General features: G+C 47.5%; 1 protein-coding gene across 1 annotated transcript in view; it reads left to right on the top strand.

The window, feature by feature from the left end:
• The first annotated feature begins 523 nt into the window (after positions 1-523).
• HS3ST3A1 (heparan sulfate-glucosamine 3-sulfotransferase 3A1) overlaps positions 524-18415 on the top strand; it is a 101853-nt gene continuing 83961 nt past the window's right edge. The window contains exon 1 of the mRNA XM_043583164.1: positions 524-1173. Coding sequence (XP_043439099.1) covers positions 575-1173 — 599 coding nt within the window. The 5' untranslated portion in view covers positions 524-574. The remainder of the gene's footprint in view (positions 1174-18415) is intronic.

The raw sequence follows: 18415 nt of genomic DNA, 5'->3' as shown, positions 1-18415 counted from the left end.
GGAGCGCACAGAAAGGGGCGCACGGCTTGGCGCGGGCCTCGGGCTCCCGCTCGGGCAGCGGGACTCGGCGGGACCTCGCAGCGGGGCGCTGAGGGCGCGCCCCGGCGGCCACGGTCACGAAGGAAGAGGCACTGTCGCACGCTGTCGTCTGCAGCGCACGGAGCTCCGCGGCCCCGGGGCCTGGAGTCTCTTCCCCGCGACCGAGCGAGGGATGCGCGATCGCTGAGCAGGGATCCAGGCCGGGAGGCCGCTCGGGGCCGGGGCTGAGACGCGCGCCTTCGCCGCCGCCAGGACTCCCCATTCCGGTCACTGTCGCAGAGCGCGTCCCCAAGGCTCAGGACTCGGGGGAGTCTGAGACGATGGTTTCTTAAGCACCGCACCACGTCCCCCTCCCGCCCCCTCGACCGGAGGCAGGGATCCCGCGCCGGGCGCCCGCGGCTACGTCTCCGCGGGGCAGCGCGCACGGCCGCAGAGACGCACGGGCGATGCGGGCCCCCCCGCACGAGGTCGCGGCCCCCGGCGGAGTCCCGGCCTAGCATGGCCCGCGCGCGGCCCGACGTCGCCTCCGGCTAGGATGGCCCCTCCGGGCCCGGCCGGCGCCCACCCCACCCCGGCCGAGCCGCTGTCCCGCAGCATCTTCCGGAAGTTCTTGCTGATGCTCTGCTCCCTGCTCACGTCCCTTTACGTCTTCTACTGTCTGGCCGAGCGCTGCCAGACCCTGGCGGGCCCCGTGGTGCGGCCGTCGGGCGGCGGCGAGGAGGCGGGGGCCCCGGGGCGCGGCGCCCTGGCCGGAGGCCCGAGGGAGCTGGCGGTGTGGCCCGCGGCGGCGCAGAGGAAGCGGCTCCTGCAGCGGCAGCAGCGGCGGAGGCGCCGGCCGCCCGCGCCACGCGACGACGGCGAGGAGGCGGCCTGGGAAGAGGAGCCCCCCGGCCTGGCCGGAGGTCCCGGCGGCTCCGGGGCCGGGAGCAGCGCGGCCGAGGCCCCGCCGGGGACCCTGGCCCTGCTGCTGGACGAGGGCAGCAAGCAGCTGCCGCAGGCCATCATCATCGGCGTGAAGAAGGGCGGCACGCGGGCGCTGCTCGAGTTCCTGCGCGTGCACCCCGACGTGCGCGCCGTGGGCGCCGAGCCCCACTTCTTCGACCGCAGCTACGACAAGGGCCTCGCCTGGTACCGGTGAGCTGGCTCCGGGTGCCGCCGGGGTGGGGGGTGGGGGGCAGCCGGGGCTTCGGGTGGGCGAGGTGGGGGGGAACCCCTCTACTCACCTCCCTCCCCATTTTCTGCAGAAGGCAGAAGGTCATCAGTAATTCTTGGGTTCGGGGGTCTCGTTCCCCACCGTGCCTGCCTTCTGTTTGCAGGGAGGTAGGTGTTGAGAGGGGCGGTGGGAGGGACATTTTGGCCTTGATGACTTTTTCTTTGGTTTTTGGGATTTCCTTTCCCTCAAACAGCCAATCTTCCTCCTCTTTTTCTTCTGCTCTGCGAAAGTATCCCTGTTGTGGGCTAAAGGGGGGGGGGGGCGTACTTAAGTTAGAAACCTGTTCATCAATTATTAGGCAACGTCGTTTACTCCGTGCCTTTCCCAAGAAAGCCTGTTTTTATTTCTTCTCTATCTGCCGAACAAACCCCCGGCTCACGCTTGGTCTTTGCCATCAGGCATTCATTTCCCTTGACCCTTTGCCAGATCACTGTCCTAGGTGGTAAGTAATCTGGAGACTTAGTAAAAGTGTCAAGAACCAGAAGCTAAGGCAGTCGGGAAATCTAGGTCTATGTCCGGGCAGGAAAGGTTTCCTGGATAATAACTTTTGTTTGGAGTGAGGAATGACTTTTGGAAAGTGTTTTCTGTATTTAAAGGGGAAAAAAAGTACCTTGTGTCTTGGGCCTGGCTGAAACTTTTCTAAAGATCTTCAAGCACTTCTCTTTACAAATGAGGTAGCCAATTTTTTTTTTTTTTTTTTTAAGAAGAAAGACGGGTGGGGGGGTGGGGGGGTGGGAATGACACTGGTCACATTGTGAACAACTCTCCTAATAAAGTTTAGGAAACAGGTCTGATTAAGATCTTAATCTTAAATTTGCCAGTCTTCTCAAATTTAGACCACCTTTAATAACAGAATCAGCCAAACTCCAGTAAATCCAAGTGTCACCTGGATTTTGTTTGCCATAAAATATTGGCATGTTCTTTTTTCTCGGAGAACAAGGAAAAATCGTGTGGCCAGAATTTTCATTTTTTAAAGTGTAATCTATTTCATTAAGTATGCATTCTTTTTGTTATTTTAAGTGAAACAACATTACAAAAGTTATGACACAATTCAGATATATTTCAAAAGTCCACTAAGTAAATAATTCATCTCCAAAACAAAAATGAACATGATCTGACAAGTTTATTTACTTGAGGGGTCATGCATACCCCTCGGATTGATTTCGGGAGCCGAATTTACAGTAATCCAACTCATGAGAAAACATTTGGTCTTAAAAGTCAAGTTCAAACATTAAACACTTTCAAAACAGTAACTTTCCATTTGTTGGAAAGAAAAACAAACAACCTTCCCTTAATATAGAATATATATCATTTAAAATCATCAGCCACTTAAAAAATCCCCTTGTGTTTCTGACATTTATGTTGTATCCTCTGGGAAGTTCTTATAAAAATGACCTGTTGAATCTGGAAACAACAGGTCCTTCTTTTTAGCACAAAGACTTCTCTGTTTTTTCCATCAAGGACACAAGAAAGAAGTGATTAAAGACCCCTAAAACTCTTATCTGTAGCAGTTTGCATTGAATCGGGCCTTGCACGGTGCTGTGAGTGAACACATTTCAAGCCAACTTTGCGGAACGCCTAAGACAACTTTTGACTCTGAGGTGCCATTAAATATGGTGAAATATGTAGTCCTAAAAACCCTTTATTTTCGTATTGCTGTGTAGCCTTTGTTTCCACAAAGTAGGATGGTTTCTTCTTCCAGAAGTGAGTCCTTGAGGGCACAGTGTCTCTACAGACCTGGATCTTACTTTACGTGAATCTTTCTAAGCTCATGTAAGAGAAGGAAGGTTTCAAGGTAACTAGAAACACAAGTATTAACAAAAGAAAGAGCCGTAAGCTTTTAGGTCACTCTCTCTTTTGGAAACTAGATGCACGCTGTAAAGTAAATCTCTCCTTGGATTGTTTATTTCAGCAGAAGAGTGCTGTAAAGCAATTTACGGTGGTTACAAAAATACAGTAGACTTCATGGTTTGGTGAATTTAATTTTCTAAGTGTTGGAGTAATGTCTTTGTTTTACCATTCGCAATGGTGTTTTATTGGATGCATAAATTTAAGTTTAACTCAATTACGTATAAAAATCTTATTAAAAAAAAAACCTCCACCTATGGAGCCAGGATCGTGCGATTAGTTAATGAAATTTTGCCACAGTTCTCTTTGATCTTGTCTCTGAACTTGCGAGTGTGATGTTCATGAGAAAGATTGAAGACAAATATATATATATATATACATTCTCTTACGCAGAATGCTACTTACCTATATTAAGTGCATGTTACGGCTTTGTGTTTAGCCCATATTTACAGTTAGGGATTTGGTGAGACCTTCCGGAGTCAGCCCCAAATTTGTAATATGGGATTTCTATCACATACTTCTGTCTCCCCCCACCGCCCCACCTCACTTCCTCCCCACACATGAACAGAAGGAAAACTCCAGTGTTTGCGCCCTGAAGTGAATTATGGAAGAAAAAAAAAACCCTGTAAGATATTTTTTAGATGCTCGTTGACATGGGACAATCTTGTAAACCCAGCCTTGTTTTTTTTGCCTGGTGAAATCTCTCAGTAGGCCATAATAGTTCGTTGTGGCAGCGCCCCCTACCGTCGTGACAGAAGGAGAAGTGTGTTCCTGTTAGGAAGTTGGAAAAAAACACCATGGACAATGAGTTTGAGAATTAAGACCACCCCGGCCAGGATATCTCGTAAGTTTCTCTCACTGAGAGAAAACATAAAGTACTTTGTAAATTGCACCCCGAGAATAGTATAATCTGTTTCTTCGTGGGAACAGATTTGTAGTGATGGCAAGAAAATGAAATTTTACTGCAAATCTCTAAAAAAATGGCTTCAGTGGAGTGTTCTGGGATGAAACTCCACCCTGATGGGGTTTAAAACAACATTCCGCATTACTTAATTTAGCAGACATGATATCAGGACAACAAATGTCTGTGGCTTACGTGTCATGGGAAAGCAATCCTTTGCAACGAACAGTCTGCGTTTCCATTATAGGGGTGGCAGGTTCGTAAATGAAAGTAGGGAACTGTTTTATTAGCTTTAAAACTTTGGGAGTTTAAGAGCAGGTGAGCTTGGAATGGAATAAAGAGGCCCCCCCTCTCTCCCTGTGTATTTCTGCACCAACAAGATGCGGTTTGTGTGTGTGTGTGTGTGTGTGTGTGTGTGTGTGTGTAAGATAAGAGATACGTATTTATAAAGTATTTAAAGGATGTAGTGTTTAAAGGACTGTGAACGTACGTATACGTAACACTTCAGTTTCTGTTTGGACATACCTAATCTCTTAGAGCATATTTCTTTCCTACGCTGTGATGTGTTTTTTTTAGTAATAACTGGATAATTTGAGTGAAGAAGAATATCACTAAAATATTGTACTCTTACAGGATCCAGGAAGATCCAAGATCACTCAGCTTGTAGTTTAGTAGAAATGAGTTCTTCCCCCCTCCCGTCCCCCACTCCCCACCACAGCTTCGTCAAAATTTCAAGTGTTCTGGCCTCTCATGATCAGTGCCTTGTTTTTCACGTCCCCCTGAAGAGGCAGACAGAACAGAGGAACTTTCGGTTCCTATCAGGGGAAACCGGCATTTCTCAGCAGCTGGGAGCAGCTGCAGAGTACCTCCCTGTGCCATTTCCCCCCCTCCCGAGCCACACACCCCTTCTGCGTGAAGGGGTGGAAATGAAATTCGAGCCAAGGGAGCTGCGAAGTCTGTGGCCACCCATGCAAGGTCATGTGGACTGAAGTCCAGAGAGGCTCTTCTGTCCTTAGATCGGAGCGAAGAGCGCTGAGAAGGGGTGTGGGGTAGGAGGAAAGCAGGAAGACGTTGCTTTGGACCGCGAGCTGAGGGTGCACGTGTACAGGGGGGAGGATGTAATTTCTCTGGCGCATATAGTTCCCAGGGGCTGAGAAGCCACAGTGTTGTCATTTGTTAGCTGAATGTCTGTACTCTGGGCTTAGCATCCCAGTAGACTGCCCCAGCAGTACCAGTCAGACAGCCTAGTTCTTGTGTGTGTGTGTGTGTGTGTGTCCACGCGTACGTGCAAAAGCAGACGCCTAGTAGGTAGGGAAGGTGATGAAATTGGTAACAGACAAGTTATTAATTGGGGGAGGAGCTTCTGGACAAGATCAGCCAGCCAGCATACGGAACAGCTTCTTGATGATTGAGTCCAGGCATGAAAAACAACAGCAACAAAAAACACTTAGGTGGTGTAGCCCAGAACTGGAATACTTTGCGGGCGTGAATACTCGTTTAGAACAATGAGATTTATCACGTACGGATGCGTTTTGTGGATACATTCGATGTGAGATGCATGACTCTCTTGGATTGAAAACTCCTCCTTGATATGATCTGCTCTCCACTTAAAAAGAAAGCCCTGGGGCCAAAATATTTGTCTCTTCTACGTAAGTCTGTTGATCGGCCCGGGAAAGAATAGATGCCAGGTCTGTATTTTGGAGGGGTCATGGGAATAAAACAATAAGCCTGTGCAATTAACGACATCAGGGGCCGACCTTCCACAGACCAGATGCTCACACTGTGAGGAGACTGTCACAGAGTTGCTACAATATTAACAACGAAGGGCCTCACATCTCTAAGGGATGCATTCGAACAACTGTAAATCGCAGTTACCATGGGACAGATTGCCGGGCCCCATTGGGAACTTCACACACGTAACGCTTTCCCTTGGGGGAGGGGACATCCTCTTCCACCCAAGTAATGGTAACTTGGCTGATAGAGAGTGTCCTCTCTTGGTACGTTTCCCGGTGATGTCCGCCTCCACGCTTTTGGAAAATTGGTTTCTGCCGAGGGGATGAGTTAACAGTGGTGAAAACGAGGTTTATCATTAAATCTGTGCCTTTAATATGTAATGGGAGTCCTATTGTAACTACGGGCATGTAGAAGGAACATCTTAAAATGTTTGATAGCACATTCGCTAACTGGACACAGTTGAACCCTCTCGGGGGGTGGGGGGGGATAGTGATCCAGTTGGTAGATAAACTGATGTGAAACCAGAGCTTAGAAATTGGGTCAGCGCTGCGTTCAGGGCCCTCTGAAACCTCTTCCCAGTTGCTCGCCTCTGCTCCTGCGGTCGTGAGTACCATGGCCGTGACCGTTAACATTGTGACCCTGTGATCACTTGAGGACCGTATTCCAACAGTTCAGAGTTGACCTGTTTCAGAACCCGTCAGATGACCGTGCGTGTCAGAAAAGAGGAAGCGTTCATTACGAGTGAAATTTAGTGCTTGCCGTTAGGCGCGGGACCCTCTTGCACAGCCGAAAAAGAAAATCAGTGGAGAGCAGCCCACGTTGAAGGTGACATCTGGTGCCACCTAGTGGGAGGGAGAGTCTGCAAGGGACCCAAGCCGCTGAACTTGGGGAGAAAAACCTCCCTTACCAGAGAGTAAAGTGCAGTCTTGATTAGGGAAAGGGGGGGCCGGTCGCCTTTAGGTAGCATCTTACAGCAAGGATGGTCTGTTGGGCGTGGCTGAACAGTGTTTTTTTGCCTGTCTGCCTGAGCTCGCTCCTTTCAGGCAGGGGGTTGATCCTTTGGAGAGGAATCAAAGAGACTTGCCTTCACAATAAACCTGAGAAACAAGATATAAGTGATTAGGAGATTTATATTGGAAACGTGCATGAGTGAAACGGGATGCCTGCTGCCCCAGATTAGTTTGGTTAGTGTGTTTTTTTCCCCCTCCCTTTCTGTAAGCCAGCTTCAAATGAAAATACTTCCAGATGATTTTAGTTCTACAGCAGTGATGCAGGCGTATTCCTTCCCCCGAGCTGTCCAGGAACAGGCACCGCACAGAAGAAGCCTGTTTCACCCCGATTCCACAGACACACCGTGAAGATCCTGCCCATGAGGGACAGTTGCACGGGAAGATGATTTCAGGGTCCCAACAGGAGAGCCCTTCCTGTGACTGCAGCCCAGTGCCTGGGGAGGATGGAAGCGGGGGGGGGGGGGGGGGGGGAGAGGGGTGGCGATCAGGTGAAAGTAAGGCAGGGGGGAGGGGAAAAATAGGAACATTAGAGCGGAGAGATCGGCAGACCCCAAGTGTAGCCAGGCGATAATGTTAACACTGCCTTGTATCACGTGGAGATCACACACCCCCGGTATGTGGCAGCAAGGAGGGCACCTCACCTGTGGGGGTATTCTTCCCCCAAATCCCTAATCCCAGTCTAATGAGAAAACATTGGACCAACCCAAATGGCAGGGTAGCTACAAAGTAAATCCCTGACCACCGGTATTTTTTTTTTAATTTTTTTAACGTTTATTTATTATTGAGAGACAGAGAGACACAGACCGTGGGCAGAGGAGGGGCAGAGAGAGAGGGAGACACAGAATCCGAAGCAGGCTCCAGGCTCTGAGCTGTCAGCACAGAGCCCGACCTGGGACTCGAACTCGCGAACCGCGAGATCATGACCTGAGCCTCGCAGTTGGACACTTAAGTGACTGAGCCACCCGGGTGCCCCAAAGGTATTCTTAAAAAAGTAATCAAGATCATGGGGTGCCTGGAAGGCTCAGGCAGTTAAGCATCATGACTCTTGATTTCGGCTCAGGTCACGATCCCACGGTTTGTGGGTTCGAGCCCCGTTGTCGGGCTCTGTGCTGACCGTGCGGAGCCCGCTTGTGATTCTCTCTCTCCTTCTCTCTGCCCCTGCCCTGATCATGCTCGCTCTCTCTCTCTTTCTCAAACAAATAAAGTCAAGATGGTGAAAACCAAAGACCGGTAAACTGTCACAGATCAGAGACTCCTCACCAGTGAGTAAAAACAGTGCGGGACCTGATTAGATCCTGTTGGAGGAACAAAGTTGGTGCAAAAGCTGGTGAAATGGAGTATTGCGCGTCTTTAGGTTTCGTTCGTGGAATTAGACCAAGATCAGTTTCTAGTTTTGATCCCCGTCGTAGAGTCTTGTAAGATGATCGCCTTGGGATCTGGGTGGAGGGGTATCTGAGGCTTTGCGGTGCCATTATTGGGGAGCAGTTTTAACATCCCGAATTGCTCTAAAACCAAAGGATGCCCGACAGCATCCAGGGATAAAGGCTTCAACTCCTTTGCACGCCAGCTCCCTTTTGTGCCTTCCTCCTTCTTTCCTTCCGAAGGCCCCCGGCACAGCCCTGCCAGCTTCTCCCCTGCACTGCCAGCACCTGTTGCTTCCAGACGTGCTGACCTTTCTCTCGGCTTATTCCGTAGTAAAATTGGCTCACGGCTCCCTCCTACTCTCTTGTCCCTGAAACAGACACAGAGACGGTTTTGTTTCTCTCTCTCTCTCTCTCTCTTTTTCTCTAATGGCTGGCACATGTAAAGTGAAGAAGGCGTGAAAAGTCACCCACCCTGACCGGATCCTCGTGCCGGAGAGCAGAAACTTGGATGTAAAGGACAAGGTTTTTGAGAACACAACTGAAGGGGAGGGGTCAGAGGAAAATCCGTCTGGGGCATCTGGGTTTCTTTTTTTTTTTTTTTTTTTTTTTTTTGCTACAATGTAGGAGGAGCAGTTGTGGGGGGTTAGAAAGCTGGTTATGGGGTGGACCCATGGCACTGTGGCTCGTGGCTTGAGGTGACAGCACAGCCCCCATTTTCTTTTTTTTTTAATTTTTTTTTTAACATTTTATTTATTTTTGAGACAGAGAGAGACAGCATGAACGGGGGAGGGCCAGAGAGAGATGGAGACACAGAATCGGAAGCAGGATCCAGGCTCTGAGCCATCAGCCCAGAGCCCGACGCGGGGCTCGAACTCCCGGACCGCGAGATCGTGACCTGAGCCGAAGTCGGACGCTCAACCGACTGAGCCACCCAGGCGCCCCTACAGCCCCCATTTTCTTGACCAGCTTCCCTATTCTATCTGCTTGCTTGACCTGGTGCTTTCTGCCTTTGATTTAGACACTGGCTTTGGTGAGTGGCTTATGAGACGAGCCACTGGAGCAGAACAGACGTGGAATGACCACAGAGTTCACGGACGAGGAAGGATTGGAGAAAATCCAACTTCTAGAGTGCTGGAGAACCCGGACCAGGGTGTCCTGGGTGGTTCTTCCCGCCGGGGCTGCTGAGCCCGGTGCCACTGTCCGTTGGACTCCATGTCCAGCCCAGGTGACAGGCTGGCATTTTCTGCTTCTGTTTTTTTTTTTTTTTTTAATTTTTTTTTCAACGTTTATTCATTTTTGGGACAGAGAGAGACAGAGCATGAACGGGGGAGGGGCAGAGAGAGAAGGAGACACCGAATCGGAAACAGGCTCCAGGCTCCGAGCCATCAGCCCAGAGCCTGACGCGGGGCTCGAACTCCCGGACCGCGAGATCGTGACCTGGCTGAAGTCGGACGCCTAACCGACTGCGCCACCCAGGCGCCCCTTTGCTTCTGTTTTTAACACACAGTTGTGCGTCTGAGATTCTGGTTTGACACAGTAATGAAAATCTCCTTCGAAACGTTTCCTCTGATATTTTTAACAACTGTAAAAATAGTTTTATCCACGTTACGTTTTGACTTAAGCAAAACAAAACAGCCTCGACTGCATCTCAAGAACTTAGTGTTTCCTTTTAATCATCCCTCACTTATCTTTATCGGATCAGTTTTACGAGCCTGTTTTGTGCAAAGGACAGGCTACTCATGCTGATGTAGATAAAATAATTTTTGTGGTTTAATTCCTTACTTGTTTGGCTTTTTTCCATCTCAGTTGCATATGCTTTTCTTTATGCATCTTGAACTTTGAAAAAAAATTTTTTAACGTGTATTCATTTTTTTTGAGAGACAGAGACAGAGTGTGAGTCGGGGAGGGGCAGAGAGAGAGAGACAGAGACAGAATCTGAAGCAGGCTCCAGGCTCTAAGCTGTCAGCACAGAGCCTGACGAAGGGCTCAAACTCACAAACTGAGAGATCATGACCTGAGCCGAAGTCGGCTGCTTAACCGACTGAGCCACCCAGATGCCCCATCTTGAAACTTTTTTTAAATTTTTTAAATAGCAAAATATTTGAACCCTGATGAAATATATCATTTTAGTCTCTCTGTCATTTATTTCTGCTCTGATCTTTGTTACTCCCTTTCTTCTACTAACTTTGGGCTTAAGTGGGTTTTTTCTAGTTCCTTGAGATGTCAAGTTAGGTTGCTCATTTGAGAGCTTTCTTTTTTTTCCAGGGTAGTTAGTTAGGCGTTTGTGGCTATAAACGTCCCTCTTAAATCTGTTTTAGGAGCACGTTGTTCAATCTCCACATATTTGTGAGGTTAGCAGTTTGCCTCTTGTTATTACCTGCTGGTTTCATGTGATTTGGTCGGGAAAGATACTTGATAGGGTTTCAGTCTTCCTAAATTTGTTGATACTTGTTCTGTGGAGCGGCAGGTGATCTGTCCTGGAGAATGTTCTACGTGTCCTAGAGATGCAATGTGTGTTTCTGGTGCTGTTGGGTATAATGGTCTGCGTGTATCTGTGAGGTCCATCTGGTCTAAAGTGTCGCACAAGTCAGTGTTTGTTCCCTCTGTGATTTTCTGTCTGGATGATCTATTGCTAAAAAAAATTTTCAAATATTTATTCACTTATTGAGAGACAGTGTGAGAGGGGGGTAAGACAGAGAGAGAGAGGGAGACACAGAATCTGAGCAGGCTCCAGGCTCCGAGCTCTCAGCACAGAGCCCGATGGGGGCTCCAACTCACGAACCTCAAGATCATGACCTGAGCCGAGGTCGGGCGCTTAACCGACTGAGCCACCCGAGCTCCCCATGGATGATGTATCATTTTAGACGAAAGGTAACCATAGCCACTTGGGGTGCGGCTTCACCCTGTTGCTGAATGGTCTGCTGTGTGTAGTCTGAATATTTTATTAATGTGGTGACTAATATTGGGTAGATCATGTCACTGTTTGCTTTTTAGAGATCAGGAAACAGAGACCCAGGAAAGGTGAAGTAACTTGCCCAAGGTCTTTTAGCCAAGTGAATGGTGGACCAGTGCTGGATCTGGGTCTGTCTACCTCCCGCGTGTCACTGCTTTGCCACTGGGGTAATCTGTCATGTTCTCAGGATTGCTCTGTGTGGTTCCTGCCCAGACAGCAAGCCATCAGTGGCTCACAGCTTGTGGGTCAAGGCTGCTCCAAACTGGACGATGTAGGGGCACCTGGGTGGCTCGGGTGGTGAAGGGTCCGACTCGATTTCAGCTCAGGTCATGATCTCACGGTTCGTGAGTTTGAGCCCTGCATCGGGCTCTGTGCTGACAGTGCAGAGTCTGCTTGGGATACTCTCTCTCCCTCTCTCTCTGCCCCTACCTTTCTCTCTCTCTCTTTCAAAAAAATTAAAAAAAAAAAAAAGACTGGGCAATGCATCAGCATAGTTGAAAAAGTAAACTTTTAAGGGTAATTATATATCCTTGTGAGTGTTAGCCTGTATGGAATAACTTAAAACCACTTGTGTTTTTTCTCGGCTTCTCTTTCTCCCTCTCTCTTTTTAAAAAGTAATTTGATCACAGTATTCATCTTATTGAGCATATATGAAGTCCTGGGGGCGCCGGGGTGTTTCATTCGGTTAAGCGTCCAACTCTTGATTTTGGCTCAGGTCACGATCTCCCGGTTCACGAGTTCCAGCCCCGTGTTGGGTTCTGCGTTGACAGCTCAGAGCCTGGCACCTGCTTTGGATTCTGTGTCTCCTCTCTCTCTCTCTCTCTCTCTCAAAAATAAACGTTAAAACAAAACAAAACAAAAAACATCCTGGGCCATTCAGTGGATTTTTCTCCCCATCCACTAAAAACGACCAGTATCCGTGAAAACAACTCTCAACTATTACGTGGCCCCAATGAGCCAGTTTCGTCCTACCCTGCCGTGTGGGAAAGCCAAAATACTGTCGGAAACACAGTCAGAAGGCTTCTCCCTGCTCCTAGAAATTGGGGCCCAGCCGAGCTGGTGGCAGTGCCCAGTTGCTGGCGTTACCAAGCGGTGCCTTGCTCTGTTTCCCTGCAGGCACCCCCTCCCCCGGACGTGGCTGTGTCACTGCCGAAGCCCAGCTCTCTCACTCTTCTGTGCGTGCGTCTTTTGATTGACATTCCTTTTTTAATTCTTTGAGGTATGCTAGTCCTCCCAGTCAGGGCACAGCCCAGTTGTTACCCCACAGCACTGCCCTGTCCGTCTTCGTTATCGTTGTCGTCAATAACCGTCATCTAATTGCTTTCCTGGCAGCTGGTCGTTATCAGTCCCCAGGCCCTTTGCTGTAGTGGTCAGGTCATTCATTGCTGCGTAAGACATGGTTGCTGATTCACATTTCCATTGGTTCGAGCCAGATAGGATCATAAACTCTGAAGGATGCTGGCGTTCGATGGTATCCGAGAGATTGAGATGGTCTTTGGTTTATGGAGAAAGCGAGGTGCCTCGCTCAAGGTTCAGCTAAATAGGAACCCAGGGGTTCTAATTCCCAGGGTAGAATTCTGCAGAATAAAATGACAGACTCCAAATGATAAAAATTCCACTTGGGAAGTTTTGCAACAATGACAGAAACTATTAAAAATATTCCAGAGAATGGAACAAGTCACAGATTTTTTTTTTTTTTTCCTCCTCCCAGAATGGGTGAATTAAAGCATCGAATTCACCTGAGTCAGCGGTCAGGACATCTTTAAATGTCTGCTTTTCATCTCAGATGTCTTCCCCCATATTTTGATGCATATGGATTAGGGGACCCAGCTAGCACGGCTGGCCTGTGGGTTCTCGTCAGTAACTTGTGTTTTATGGACGTTGCCTGCTTGTAGAAGATTAGTGGGGGACATCCAAGTACAGACAGGTAAACGTTTGCTTTCTTTCTTTTCTTTTTTCTCTTCTCTTCTCTTCTCTAGTTTGCTTTTTCTCTCCTGAGTGCTCAGAGTAGGAAGTAATCAATCAGATTATGGGAATAAAAATCCTTTTCCCTGTTTCAGCGTTTTTACTTGGAGTCGATCTCTCCTTTCAATAAGAAGTAACAAAAGTACCAAGCTGGGCAGGAGGACAGAGTCAAAAACGGTGTGTTTGGGGCTGTCATAAATCTTTATAGATTCTCACGAAGTTCAGGTGTTTATAAAGAGAGAACTGGATTAAGCAGTTAACTAAAGTGACGTCCTTGGAGCTAAACATTGGGCTTCCTCACCTTTCCAGACCGAGGCCCCGTTTGCTGTGTTGATGGTTTGGAAAGCTCTGGCTGTAGGATGATGCTGCAGAGATGAAGTTTCCCCAGCAAAGCTTTTCAGTAAACAAAATCTGTCGTCTGTTTTTTTGATTTTTTTTTTTTTTTAATTTCCTGGCGGACTCTAATTATTCCTGTAGTTTCTTTCATCAAACGCTGTGGTTGCTTTTTTTTTTTTTTTTTAAAGAAATAAAAGCTACTTGTTTTTCTTTCTAATGAGCTCTCACTCTTTCTTCTTAGTGTGGGAGGATTTGGGATTACAAAAGTATCTGTTAAAAAAGCCCTACCCCCAACCCAGCGGGTCTACTAGAATGCCCTGGGAGGGTTTAATGATGGAAACAAAACAAATTGGATCTGTTTTATATTTATCTTGGGGGGGAAGTCATGGGGAGCTAATGCCTGTGATGGGGTGGTGGAAATTCTTGGGATTTTCAGGTGCATTTGCCCTGTGGCAAAGGGTGGTGAGTTGCATTGAACTAAGCATTGAAGAAATTACTTCTCAGCTCTAGCTCATTGTTATTACCAAGTAAGAAAGTAGACTCATTATGGCCATGCCCTCGGATGTTTCAAAAGAATCTTGGACTCTTGATTAAAAAAAAAAAAATACTGGGAAATAATTTAATCATAATGAAAAACCCGAAGCAATGCTAAAAACAAAATTCTGCGTGGGTGAAGCAACTCAGTCTCATCTGAAGGTGAAACGTAGCCTCTGGTCTGTGGTGAAGGCCAGAGTATTTGTTAACAGTGGCCCCCGACGTAAAAAAAAAATAATTGAAAAATCCTGACGAGTGTGAACTGAAGTCCTGTTTGAAAAGTCCAAAAAGAATGTGTTTTCGGGGTTCCTCGAGAAACTGAATGGGAGTGTTCCAGGCTGCAGATTCATCATCTCTGTGTTTTTCAACCTTGTATCTCCAGGGCCGGAAGCTCTCCTTCTGCCTAAGACATTCTTTATTGGTTTATTATTTTTTTTTAATTTTTTTATTTTAATGTTTATTTATTTTTGACAGAGAGAGAGAGAGAGAGAGAGAGACAGACACGGAGCATGAATGGGGGAGGGGCAGAGAGAGAGGGAGACACAGAATCAGAAACAGGCTCCAGGCTCTGAACCATCAGCCCAGAGCCTGACGCGGGGCTCGAACTCACGCGAGATCACTCGAGATCTCGCGAGATCGTGAACTCACCGACCGCGAGATCATGACCTGAGCTGAAGTTGGACGCTTAACCGACTGAGCCACCCAGGCGCCCCTCTTTATTGGTGTAAAGAAAAACTGACCCTTAGGCCAGAGGTCAGCCTCCCCCCCCACCCCCCCCACCCCCCCCCGGAAAAGGCCTGGTAGTAAATATTTTAGGCTTTCTAGGCTCTCAGGTCTCAACTATTCAGTGCTACTTCTGTAACAGAAAAGCAGCTTTAGCCAATATGTAAATGAATGGGCAGGGCCGTGTGCCAATAAAACTTTATTTAGCAAAATAGGCTTTTGGCCCCCTGGCTATGGATTGAAGACTTCTAGGGGAAGCTGAGGGCCTCAAACATGCCGATTTCCCTTCCTTTACTTACCTTGCTCTCAGGTGAGTACCCCCACCCAACATTTATTGCAGGCGTCTTCAACACATGATGTAGAAGTAACCTTGCACTTGAGATACGACTCAGATAGAGGACCTCCTTGTGGTTGTGTAACAGCAGAATAGTTCACCCCACCCCAGAACAGCATGGCAGCGACCTGTGGGAACTTTTTGAAATCTGCGGATTTGTTCGGGATGGTGGCATTTCATGTCAAGGGGATTATACGCTCAACTACACGCATTCTATTTTGGAAGAGATACCCTATGAAAACAAATCAAAGCAGCCTTTGGGCATCTTAATAATCCATTTTGAGGTTTCCTTGACTTTGTACTTGAGTGCGTGATTCATTTATAGATTTTCCCTTGCACCTCCATTTTCTCTTTTGTGTTATGCCTGGGCATTCTATGAAGCATTTGAAAGGAGTCACGGGGGACACAAGGAGGTCATACTTATCCCCTGATGGATCACCATGACGAGGAACAATCCTACTATGTGGTTTAATTCAACGTTGCCTTTGTAGAAGGGGAGGTGAGACATCATGTTGGGAAGCAAGCACGGGGAAAGAGTTTTGAGGGTTAGTAAGTGGCATGTTTGAGGGGTTTTCTTCTAGATCAGCACTGTCCAATAGAAATATAATGGAAACCACATATGTCATTTTAAATTTCCTAGTGGCCACCTTATAAAAAGTAAGACCGAAGGGGCGAAATTAATTCCAATAACTATTTAGACTGAAAGGCGGTACGTCTGAAATACAGTGATTTCAACAGATAATCAAAAACACATTCTCGAGGAGACGTTTTGCATTTTTCATGCAGCATCTTCCAAATCTACACGTTTTATGCTTGCAATGCATCTCCATTCTGACTAGCCACATGTCATACAGTTTGAATGGCCCCGTGAGGCCAGTGGCCACCATATTGGACGGCATAGCTCTGGAAGCCGGGCCGGGGTGGGGGGAGAGGGCAGTGAAGGCTTTCAGCAGAGGACTGATCCTACAGACCGCCTTTGGTTCTGCTGTGGACATCTAATCCCAGGTGGCATAAGAGGCCTAGAACAGGTAGACCGAGCTGCGTGGCTGTCTCAGAGTCTAGAAGATGGATGAGGGAGGCTTGAACTGGAGCACAGCAGTGGGCGTGGGTAAGTGGGAGAAAGATTTGCTAGAAGTTTTGGTAGTAAGAATTACAAAACTTCCCGTGGAATTCTAGGCATGAGGGAGGCAGGAGAAATTGGAGAATCTTTGAAGATTGCTAGCTCAGGTTTATTTATCAATAACTGTGACTGTGGTAGGGAGCACGGAAACACCAGGCACCATCGAGAACAAACAACTTAGACGTGTCTTAGGCGTGAAATGGAAAGGGCTTTTGGGGTAAGCTGGAGCTCGTGAGTGAGGTCAGGCTTGGGAGCATGTAAGGCATGATTGTTGAGATTTTGCCCGCTGTCACAAAGCTGAGACGTGACAGTGTGGCAGACGGAAGGAAGGGGGGAGAAGAGAGCGGGACCAGGAAAACACGTTTATATTTTTGCCCCAAAGAAATATAGTTTCTATAGTTTATGTCATACATGTAGAAGTGTTTAGAGGGAACAGGACTCATGTTTATCATTTATTTTGGAACACGGTAAAAAAGAGAGGATGAATTGGATGGAGGGATGGATAGGTAATGTGGTAATACAAATAGAGATTCTTAAAAAAAATTTTTTTTTAATCTTTATTTACTTTTGAGAGAAAGAGAGAGAGAGACAGCGCACAATCGGAGGAGGGGCAGAGAGAGAGGGAGACACAGAATCCCAAGAAGGCTCCGGGCTCTGAGCTGTCAGCACAGAGCCCCATGTACAGCTTGAACTCGTGAACCGATCGTGACCTGAGTGGAAGTCAGACACTTAACCAACTGAACCATCCAGGCGCCCCTAGATTCTTTTTTTAATTTAAATTCAATTTAGTTAACATACAGTGCAGTATTGGTTTTGGGCGTAGAATTTGGTGATTCATCATTTACAAATAACACCCAAAGCTCATCCCAGCAGGTGCCCTCCTTAACGCCCATCACCCATTTAGCCCATCCCTCCCCCCAGTACCCCTCCAGTATGCCTCAGTCTGTTCTCCATACTCAAGAGTCTCTTACGACTTTTAAGGAAAATACAGATTGAGCATTTAGCTGGTGGGCAAAGGGTGTTTTGTTTTGTACAATTCCTTCCAGTTTTTGCTGTTGAAAATTTTTATAATAAAATGTTGGCGGCAGAGGGGAAAAGTTTTAAGGTCAGTGTTATCAAATGTTGTATAAAAAAAGTGGGGGGCACCTGGGTGGCTCAGTCCATTAAGTGTCCGACTTCAGCTCAGGTCATGATCTCACGATTTGTGAGTTCGAGCCCCGTGTCGGGCTCTGTGCTGACAGCTCGGAGCCTGGAGCCTGCTTCAGATTCTGTGTCTCCCTCTCTCTCTCTCTGACCCTCCCCCGTTCATGCTCTGTCTCTCTCTATCAAAAATAAATAAAAACGTTAAAAAAAATTAGAAATACACAGGGAATGTAAATGAACGTCCCCCGTGTGTCTGTCTCCCTCTTCTTGCCTGGACCGGGGTCAACCAGTGGGGTCTTCAAACATGCTTTATGACCATTATAGTGGGTCATCCATGTAGATAAAACTGCCTTGTGTGAAAGGGGGGCTTAAAACGTGTTTAGTGGGCTTTTATCTGGGTTATTGCATTTGTACAACCTGCTTTCTGCACCAATGTGATTAGTAATGTGCAGTGACTTGATTGAGAGGTTTTTTTTTGTTTTTTTTTTTTTAATCAGAGGGCTTTAGCTAGGACTTTTTTTTTTTTTACTGGATGCTTAAGGCTTTCAGCATTAATTATCAAACACAAGTAGTGTCTGCTATGCCTGTTTTCTTGAAAACTTTAGCCAGTTTTCAAGGCAACGCTGCACCAGCCTATCCTAAATTCCCCTGCAAGTGTGCGAAGGAAAATTAACTTGCCTTAAGAGCGTTTATCTTTTGGGGCACCTGGGGGGGCTCAGTCGGTTGAGCATCCAACTTCACCTCGGGTCATGGATCTTTCGCGGTGCATGAGTTCAAGCCCCCCATCGGGCTCGCTGCTGTCAGCTCAGAGCCCATCAGAGCCCACTTCGGATCCTCTGCCTCTCTCTCTCTCTCTCTGCCCCTCCCTGGTTGCACTCTCTCGATAATAAATAAACCTTAAAAAAAGAAGAGCATTCATCTTTTGAACACTCGCTTGGAAGTTCCATGAGAAAAGGCAGAAATTTAACTGCATTGTGTTTTCTTCTTCTGTCATCAGCACTGAAAATTTTTTTTCTTAAGTTTCAACCATAAAATAAGTGACCTCTCACTTCTTCACTATGAACACCAAGGATCAGACGTTCCTTACTCTGCTACTGATCCTTTCCTCTCTCCCTAGAGGGGAGAGGGTACAGAGCCCAGAGGAGAAAACGATGAAATGAGCTAGGGGGCTCGAGTCGAAACAGAGACCTGCATGAAA

This window comes from Prionailurus bengalensis, chromosome E1 (assembly GCF_016509475.1).
Source record: "Prionailurus bengalensis isolate Pbe53 chromosome E1, Fcat_Pben_1.1_paternal_pri, whole genome shotgun sequence".
In the NCBI taxonomy this organism is placed as follows: domain Eukaryota; kingdom Metazoa; phylum Chordata; class Mammalia; order Carnivora; family Felidae; genus Prionailurus; species Prionailurus bengalensis.
This window is presented reverse-complemented; position numbering and strand designations above follow the sequence as displayed.